The sequence below is a fragment of the Diprion similis genome, chromosome 1, assembly GCF_021155765.1.
Source record: "Diprion similis isolate iyDipSimi1 chromosome 1, iyDipSimi1.1, whole genome shotgun sequence".
Taxonomy (NCBI): domain Eukaryota; kingdom Metazoa; phylum Arthropoda; class Insecta; order Hymenoptera; family Diprionidae; genus Diprion; species Diprion similis.
Genome location: NC_060105.1, coordinates 5,093,822 through 5,104,574, shown reverse-complemented (window position 1 = coordinate 5,104,574; position 10,753 = coordinate 5,093,822). Strand labels below are relative to the sequence as shown.

General features: G+C 35.7%; 1 protein-coding gene across 1 annotated transcript in view; it reads left to right on the top strand.

The window, feature by feature from the left end:
* Positions 1-493: 493 nt before the first annotated feature.
* The window catches only part of LOC124409964 (sestrin-3), a 110,127-nt gene continuing 99,867 nt past the window's right edge, over positions 494-10,753 (top strand). Inside the window, exons 1-3 of the mRNA XM_046887972.1 lie at positions 494-779; positions 1,343-2,432; positions 6,611-6,676. Coding sequence (XP_046743928.1) covers positions 550-779; positions 1,343-2,432; positions 6,611-6,676 — 1,386 coding nt within the window. The 5' untranslated portion in view covers positions 494-549. The remainder of the gene's footprint in view (positions 780-1,342; positions 2,433-6,610; positions 6,677-10,753) is intronic.

Sequence of the window (10,753 nt, the reverse complement as noted above, 5' to 3'; positions counted from 1 at the left end):
GGCGGCAGCTTATTGCGGAAGAGTGCAGTGCGTATAATATATTAAAATAAATCGACATACAATAATAACAAAAACAACAACAACAACAATAATAATAGTAATAAAAATATATATATCTATACACAAAGTAACAATCAAATAATGATAATAACATACATCGTGAATTGCCGAATTAAAAATCGATCTCAAAAGCCTTTGTGAAGAAATTACCAAGACTTTTTTACCGTGTGTGATATATTATATATAAATATATATATATATATATATATATATATTAAACATAACCATTAAAAATCGAATCGGGGAATAAACGTACGATCGATTACCTTACGATATAAAAAGAATCACGTATACACATATATTATCTATGTATCATTGAAACACCTGAAGTCAACAATATTACATAACTCAGTATTCAAAACGAAAGAGAACGAGAAAAAAGTAATAACAATTATAAAACACCGAGAAAGTAAATTAAAAAGGGTCGTCTAATTGCTAAGCAAAGTGAGAAAAAGAAAAAATAAAACCACTCACACGCAATCCCACAAAATGTACAAGGATCAGAGCAGCTCGTCTTCCTTGGAAGCAGCGTCAAAAAACGGGGAAGTCGAACTCGTAAGCAGATTTTTAGCCCCGTTATGCGCCAGGGATGAAGCTGCGAGAAATATCGCACTCGCAGCTGCTCGGACAACCGTCGAGGGATGGCTGGGAGGCGTCGGGAGTCCCGATGTCGTCGAGGGCGATGCGAGGACTGCCATTTTCCGATACGAGGATAACACGTTAGTTTTTCACATTCGTTATACGGAAATATTTGTATATACATATATATATATACACGATATATATATATATAGACACACGAGTGCGAAAAGTAGGCGAATTCCGACGAGTGTGAAGTTTGCAAGAACACACGAGTCGGATATCGCCTATTTTTCGCACGTGCAATCCATACGCTATTCTTTTCAACATCTGTGGAAAAAATTTTTATTTTAGAATCAAAGAAATGTAATATTATGATAATTCAATAGAAATAGGTCCAGAGTCACAGGTCTGGCCTCGTCAAACCCAACCTGAAAACGCAAATTTCAAGTTTAACTCGGAAGTAACCGACGATGCTTAAAGTCCGTGCGTAAAATAAAAAGTTACCGGAAGTCCGTATTAGCCGAAAAAGCTCGTAGTGTGCAAAATACCGAGTTTCAGTCTTGCGCATGCGCCAATTTCATTTTACCGCACTGTTCAGAAACAGTTGAAAATCATCCAACTCACCCAAGCATGTGTAAAAAAAAAACATAGGCATTCCGATCTGATTTTTTCACACGTCTTTCTTTTTCCATCCTCGCAGATCGTTCTACGAGACGTTGCAGTTGCAGTCGAGTGGCGTAAACGGGAGTAATTCAAAAGCGGAGGAAGTATCGACGGCATCGATACTTATGCATCAGATTATCGATCCGTCATTGCGGTACAATTTAATACGTGACGATTTTCGTACCGAAGAATTTTTTCCCCAAAGCGTGACGGATAACGGTATATACCTGCAAAAGGACACGAATTACCACGATCCGGACGACGGATTAACGTCCTTCGATATCCTCCAGGGAAACAATCCCGGGGATCATCACCACCATCATCATCAGCAGCAGATTCAGCAGGGCGAGTCCGAGCCCTCGCCGCACCATCACCACAGCGTCAAACCGATCAAAATCAAGGGTGCCAAGCAGAAGGTCGAGCAGGACGACGTCGACGTTGGCACGGGCAAGGTATACGGCAAGAGTCCTCGATTCGACAACGAGAGTTTCACGGGATTCGGACGCACGCCACCCGCCACCGCCTCCTCGGGCTACCCTAGCGGGCACTTCGACCTCCTCAGCGGCAATTTCGTATCGAAGAACGACAATTTCGTCGCCGGGATAGAGTTCGAGGGTGCGGGAAACGAGAACTCGAACCTCCGGCAGCTGCCTTCGTCCCATCGCAAGAACGCTCAGTTCTACGGCGCCGCTACGGACGAAGTTTTCTTCGACGATGATCCCGTCAAGATTGGCGCCCCCGAGGCCGGTGGCGTCGTCTTCAACACCCTCGACGGCTTCGAAGGCAGGCGAGGATCCGAGGATCGTCGGGAGTCGTCCTGCAGTCTGAGGAAGTTCGTGGAACGCAAGGTCAGCGCTGGACAGATAAAACGACCTCTGTCCCAGGACGACGACGTCTCCTCGAAGAACGGACCCGGCGCTTTACCGCAACAGCCCGAAGTCACACCCGGCGACGTCGGCAGGATGCTCAACCTCGGAAACGCTCTCGACGGACCGAAGCTACTCGCTCAGCCCAACAAGTATCTCAGCCTCGTCACTCTTCACTTGCCCGTCATTCTAAGGCTCAGCGTCAATTGTCCGTTTCAAAATGTGCGCACGAAGTGCGCCGAGATACTCGAGATGGTCAAGGTGAGTCTTGCGCTTATTATTTTTGCCTGTGATTCCGGCCATGTTTTTTTTTTTTTCACTTTTTTGAGAATTCTATGGCAAGAAGTTTTTATTTTTATTTATTTTTTTTTTCCTCCAATACCGTTCGATTTAGAGATTTATTCGTTGATTATAATACAATTTATAATCACGTGAAACCGGAAATTAGCCTTTCAAGTCTTTCAAGCAGTATTTTCTCGTTTATTGTTTTGCCGCGTAGTTCGTCGTCGTTCGATGAAATAAAAAAAAAAGTCTCGCAAGTATATAAAGTATTACGGTACGACAGGGTGGACGATTATATTATTATCTACCTATTCGTTGTTGTGTATTTTCTTTATTGTGCAATCACGCGGCGAAAATACGAAACTCCTGAACTCGAACCTGCCGGTTGGTGTTGCGTAGATCCTCATGAATAATTGATGAGAAGACGAGAGGGGCGCGCTCGAAAATGACGACGACGACGACGACGACGACGACGATGCTCACTGATACCCAAACTCTTTTCTCCATCCTTCTACAGCTACATGGGCTACATGTCTCCCTTCGTTTATCTCGACACAGTGTTTCTTTCTATCGCAACATCGCGCGTATAACTGTGACGTTAATTTATATTTTACAATGCGCGGCGTGTCGTTGTTCGCAAACAATTTGCGACGTGGTGGCCGAGGAGGTGGAGGAGGAGGAGGGGGAGGCACATCGAAGACGATTAGGGCACGAGCGATCGAGCCTCGATCACCGTTAGCCGATCGATCGATTCCTCTCTCTTCGCCCGCATGAATCCGTGTCTCTTTGTAATACGCGGGTATATAGAGTCTGGGCTGCACGTGCGTTACGCACACTCTCCTGCAAAGGCTAAGTGAACAGAAAAGAAAAAGGAAAAGAACAAATGGAAAAGAGAAAAAAGACGCGGGGCCTTTTTAACCTGCCGCGAGATCGAAATTCGATCTCTCAATTCGCCATGTTTACCGGTATCTACGTTATATTATTATACAAGTGCCAACGAACGCGAAACCTTGACCGATGCGATGCCTTTTCTATTACTTTCTTTTTTTTGTGATTTCTTCATTCTAGTGTCTTTTTTCTATTTCTGTTTCTTTTTTTTCTTTTTTTTTTTTTCTTTTTCGTTTTGTTTTTCTTTTCCCTTCTCTCTTTTTTTCTATGTACGTACGTATATATACATCCTTTTCATTTCTCGTTCTAGAATCCCGCGTATTATACAGGTGTGCTAGGTTCAATATGTAGGTATATATATATATGTATACTATGCAATATTTTTTTACGTACGCGTACATAAATCGGTATATTTAAAAGGCGGGTATTTCGATCACGTGACTTCGATTGCAATCGGTGCCTCGAATCCTCCTTAAAATTTCAAGTATATACATATATTTTTGTCCTATGTTGTATGGAGAACCCAAGTTCTTTCAAATCATTTTACATTTAAAAATCTCGAATTGTTAAAAAAAAATATTTTCAACGGTCGAAAATTGGGGGCAAAAGCTGAAAAATTGATTTTTGGATTTCAAATTTGATTTTCGAAATGATAAACGTGATATTGGATATTGGTATATTTTTTGTTGAAAAGTTTAGAGTTTTACGAAAGAAAAAACGTCTGAAGGATTTTTTTCTTTCCTATCTATTAGGGGGAAAAGGGATATACCGAGTTGAAAATTCCGTGATTTTGAAAACTTGAAAGATTTTCAGCCGGTAGTGCTCAAAAAAGAAAAAAATTAACAGGAAAAAAAAAATCACGGACTTCTTTTTTAGTACTGTCTTTCGAAAGGAGATTTTAATTTTTCAAAATTTTGACCACTTGGTACAACTTGTAATTGATAATTGGCGAAATGACCCATATACATATATATATATATATATATATATATATATATATATATATATATATATATACATATACATATACATTGATTTTCAAAACAACCTTTCATTTGACATTTTGAATTTTGTCCAAATATTCGGCTGTACCTTTTTTTCTTTCACTTTTCTTTATTCGCAATAACTTCGTTTATTATTCCTCTTGTTTATCCTTTCGCTTCCCAGGAAAATGTCGATGTGCAAAGAGGAAAAGGGGGGAAGAAAAAAAGTATAATATACATATAAGTATATATTATTATTTACTGCTACTTTAAGTATATATGTATAATACCGAAGATTTGATCGATGATATTGTAATAGTATAGAGTAAAGGAGCTGTATTCACATCTCGTGTATAAACCTTGCATGCGTGCTATTTATTACGTGTCTTTCCTCGTCACGGGCTAAGGCACGCTTGCCAATTTACATTGGCGGTGTTTGTCTTTTCTCTCTCTCTTTTTTTTTTTTTTCTTTTTTTTTCTTTTTTGCGTTTCCGTACATATTTCTCGCTGGTTAATTATTTATTTACTTATTTATTTATTTTTGTTATTATTATTTGTCTTTTAATCGTTGTTGTTGTTTTGTTTTTTTTTTCTTCTTCTTCTTCTTTACCTTTTGGGTTTTTCTTCTTTTCTTTCCGTTTTTCATCCTCATTCGCGTCGTCGCGTCGTCGACTCGTGTCAATGACCCGATTACTTTTCTATGTGTGTCAAGAGTGCCATGATTCCGGTATACCTTGTATACCTTCTTTACATATTCTATATACTTTTTATATACCCATGTATGTATGTATATGCTGTAACGATCTAGGCGTTGCAGAGATAATAAACAGGTTGGTGAGCTAATGAAGCGAATTAAAAGTCAGCGAAATTAAACAATGGGGAAAAAATGATTTAATGGCAATGCTTTGTTTAACAGTTTGAAGTCTGTGAAATAGAACTGGTTTTTTTTTTTGTTTTGTTTTTTTTCTTACAACAATAAGTATGAGTTGACGCACAGCAACCTTACTCACTTGGTAACATGTGAAAGCTATAAAGCTTCTTTTATCTATGATGACTACTAGAACAAAAAATGGGGGCTAAAAGGGGGGTGATTTCACCCTTTTTAACAATATAATATAATACATGTATCATGTATTACATATATATTCACGCGGTTACAAAATCATATGTTGTGTGATGCATACATTCCTATTCACATCCATAATTACACATATTATGTATACATATATGCATATCTAGGTACAGTAGATGTGTAATCGCTTTACTCTGCCACGCTATTTCGTATTTCTACTCAGCGTGCTTAACCTTCATGGTTTCTCACGTGTGCGCGATACGTGCGTATGTATTATTAATGCCTGATCTATACATACATCATGTATATACGTGAATATATGTATATACATACAAGCCACAAACGAGCCGGCTTTTAAATTGTCAGTCAAAACAACGCTATTGAAATACTTTTTCCTTTCTTTCTTTCATTTATTCAGTTTTTAGAGACTGGCCAACTGACGTTGCCGGCAAGGATGTATGTGTGCTCGCACGTTGTTTGCGCACTTTCTATCGTATGTACTATTTTTGAAACTTACAACGACAACCGCGCGCAATCACGGTTATATGTAATGTATAAATATCTCGAAAGCCTAAGTTCGACTTATTATTTTTTTCACAGTTCGGTTTATTTTTAATTTCATCTTCGTATTTTTTTCCTCGTGTACTTTTCCGTCCACTAGCCGTGTGACTATAAGAAAAAAAAAAAAAAAAAAAAAAAAAATGAAAATCAGCAAACTTCAAAGATACAGCGAGGAAAAGTAGCGATTGCGAATTGTTACAATTTTTTTTTTTTTTTTACTTTCACGTGTACTTACCTCGTTGTAATTTATGGATTATTCTTTTTTTCGAAATTAAGCATATTTTCAGGGTTCGTTTTTGTCGAACATTTAATCTTCACTCTTCGCGGCGGTAATTTGATGGCCTGTGTTTTTTTTTAAATTTCATCCATTGTAGACATTTTCGTTTATTACGCGGTATGCAGACAGAATAATTGTTATTTTTTTTTTTTTTTTTACAATAGTGAATCAGGTTGAAAAAATGAACCACATTTATAAATTGTACAAGGTGGTAAAGCAAACGATGTTTGAGATACAGTTTTAGATGATATTACTCAATACATATAGAATCTAAATCATAAAACGTGACGACGATAATTACGCTTTGTGTATTAATTGCGGTTAATAATCGACTTATTGTTCACGTTCTCATTTTTTTCTTCTCTATTGTTTTAAGGAACGAGGACTTCCGGTACCGGAACCAGCCTTCGACGGACCGAGCGCCTTCGTTCCGACGTCAGAGGTGAGTTTTTATTACCGATTTCGAATTAAATTTGAGAAATTATCGAAAAGAGAAAGAGGCACAACCGATGTAGAAATGTTCGCAGAGAAAATATTTCAATTCATTATCTTGTTAAACTATTTGAACGAGATATTCTTGATCTCCGTTAACCGGTCCGCATATGCAGACGATTCCTTCGATGCGATGCGAGAAGACCGTTACAACACCGATATAACGTGCTTCGCAGAAGATCTTGTCAACCAATTAAACGATACGCTATATCTATATCTATATATTTATTCATATATATATAATACACATTAAACAAGTGATGCCGTTCGTAAACAAAATAATTATCGTCGTAAATCGGCCGACATATCGTCAGAGTGATGGAAAATTGATATTGTGTTCGCATTTATTGTTAGTTAAATGAAAATTATACTTATTGTTGTTAATCTGGATGCGGAAGAATTTACGTTTCGCATTTTGAATGCGGAGTCGTATTTTGCACGTCGATGTTACAGCTACATCTCGGGAGTGAGGAGGATTTCGAACGCGGGTTAGATATTTACTTGCCCTTTCGTAACCTTCAATTAACTTTAATTATCAGCAATTAGGGGCGGTTATCGTTCGAATCTCGAGCATTGTTGCGCGAAAGCGAACAGCTGGGTCACGTTGGGATCTGTTTTATCCTTACACGGTTTTTCCAGCTCATCTTTTACCGACCTAACAACGTCGGTATGTCAATCACTTTCTTCCTTATCGACCCACTTATTTCTCTGCCTTAACATTTTCACCGCGAGACAGCGTTGGATGTTTTTAGCGATTCGTTTTCGTTTCCAATTTTCCACTTTTCAAAATTTCAAATTAGACAAATATACGATATTGCTGCAAAATTTTTATCTACAAATGTGTTGAAACATTTTTGCAAACAATTTAACTAAAGAAATGGAAATCAGAATCGTATTTCACGAATATACACAGATTCTCAATAATTCTATTATTATTCAAATCGTCCTTAACGTTGATGCGAAATTGTAAAATATAGTGAGAGAAGATGGAAACACGGGTTTTTATACTACAAAATTTTTTGTATACGCACAGCGATTTCACGACCGACTTGATTCGAAAAATTTTGGCTTCTTTCTTTTTCTTTTCTCGTTTTTTTCTATCCATTCAATCAGTTTCGCTGTACGGACATCGCGATAAACGGGATGAAAGCCTGTCGAATGACGGTATGTGCAGAAAAAAATAACCATCGTACGTTACATCGATAAAAATTGGGAAAAAAGGTAAGTGAAAATATTATTATTGTTATTATTATTATTATTACTATTATTATTCATATTATTTATTTCCATGACATGAAATTGTATTTTGTATACGGTATACAAGCGTATTATGTTCAACTGGAATTTTTTTTTTTTTTTCTTCCGACAATTTGGAAAGAATTATTCTTTTATCTTGAAATTTAAATGCAATTCTCTCTCGCCACACGTATCAAGGTAAAGAGTATAAAAAAATATTCACAAGAGAATTATCTGATAGTTTTCTTTACTATCTAACTACTGTGTATATATGATATGTCATTGATATGTATATGTTACATGTCACAGATCCATTTATAATCGATCGATCGAATCGACCTTGACAGTGCCGTACGCAGGAAATAATTGAAAACCGTTCGGTTAGAATTCCAGTGGAAATATTTTCACTGAAAAATTTCATTATAATGTCATATGCATACGTACTTACGTTGCACATATTTAGTTGTTAGTGTGTAAAATTTTATTGTTCGCGAAACTGCAAGGCATAAAGGAACGAAAGAAGGAAATGACGTTTCTCAGTTTATCGAGAAAATGAAATTAGGTATATATATTGTACGCGAGATCAAGTAATAATCAATTCACTGATTAATCTACCCTCTCTTCTCTTAGCGTACGAAATAACATTTTTTTTTATCACTGTCTATAATTATTATAATAATACATACCACATCCGTTGTAAACATTTTTTTTTTTTTTTTTTTTTTTTTTTTTTTTTTTTTTTTTTTTTTTTTTTTTTTTTTTTTTTTTTTTTTTTTTTTTTTTTTTTTTTTTTTTTTTTTGTTCTCATCTTAAATTGAGGCTAATCGTAAGACGATTTCAGTTGGTCTTTATATATTCGTTTCTTTTTTATTGGTTTGTTTGCCGAAACGGAGAATCAATCCAGGCAACATTCCACGTGCGTAACGCGTATTTACGCGTTGTAATCTTGTTGTTACGCGTTTATCTACGAAAGACCCATGCAAGCATCGGATCAACTTGTTTCGAATTATATTTGTCGTAGTTAAATCTTTTCAGTTTATTCAACATTCGTTTACAGTGTACGTAAGAATGACGGAACTAACTCGCAACCACTTTAACCCACGTGTATATTCATACATACATACTATGTATGGATATGTATTACAGTAGGCAGCGTGAATCGAGAGATAAAGAATTTGTTTGAATTTGATAAGAGTACAATATTATCAACTGAGACTTTTGACCAATGAAAAGTAAACACAATTTGATATTATATATTTATATCTTGCTGATGACCGGAATTTTACTATTCCTATTATACAGGCATCCCACACGGTTGTACTTTATTATATATATATATAGTATACGAATGTACGCTGTGTTGGTTCTTAATTTGGTAATTTTTTGGTAATAATATAACGATAAATATTAGATTAACGAAAATTTTACGAGAGATCCTTTTTTTTTTCTACGAAGAGCATTAAATTTCCTACAAAATAGCCACATTACATATATATAGTTTCAAAGTGATTAACAGTTTTCGTAGAAAAAAAAAATACGAAAAAAAATATATATCTAAAAATTTTTCATATAAAAATTCACGTAAAAAAAATTGGAAGAGGAAAAATTTGAGGATTTAGCCAGATTTTTTTCTGCACATAATGTTTATTACTTTTGGGGGTTGGGTGTGAAGAAATTCCGATATCACAGAGATAAAAACCATGCATCTTGTTATGCACACATACCTGAGTATAATATTCAATCGTTTTTATCGCTGTTACGTTATTATTATAACGATAAAAATTGCTCAAAGCTTCTCGATTCGGTTGTTATAATGAAAATTTCATCTGAGGTAAAAGAATATAATAAATAAATGAATAGAAATTGTTCTAAAAAATTTTTTTCACCGTCTTAAATAATAACGAATTTAAATTACAGTTCGTTGACTTGATTCAATACTGTAACCGCACGGTATTAAGATACAGCCATTATTTCCAAGGGAAGCTCATAACAATGGGCTACTTGACCCAATGAATTTCAATACACGAATTAAACTCGTATCGTGCAGCACAGTTGTGTTTAAACGACTTACGTTACATATGTATAGAGAACCTGTGCTGCAGTCGTCGCCATTTTAGAGCAATGAAATAGTCGCCGGGTGTTCGTGAGAGATATAATTATAGTAACAATTATTATTTTAACAGAGATATATATACGGAGTCTGAAATTTCTCGTTCAATTTTTTTTCTCTCACGTTGAAAGTCGACGACGTTTTCGAATTATCGTTTTTCACGATTTTTGCATATTAAATTATGAAATTACAGGGATAAAATTTTCTGACAAATCTATTGACGATAGATATTTTACTTTCTCGAATTATTCTCACATTGCGAGATGAACGAAAATTTTGAAGAAGAAGAGAAAAAAAAAAAAAATAAATAAATAAACTCAATATTTCTGAAACATGTCCAAAACATGGGAAAAAATCTTTCAAAAAGTTTTTCTTTACTCAAACAAAGGTACTTTCGGTCGATATTTTCATCACCGAAGAAAAATCGTTTTTGATATTGGAAGAAAAAAAAAAAAAAATAAATAAAAAGTAACGAAGCGAATAAGCTGTAAAATATCGCGTTATTACGTCGAAAATTTGATTTTTTCGAAACGTTTGTTTTTCGTTATAAACGCCGGTCAAGTAATCCCAAAACGTCGCTGCTTCCTGTTGCAACTTTGTTATGTATTAGATATGGTCGAATAGATTAGCCATATCCGCCTGTTCTTAACTCAAACTCACACACACGCACATACACACACA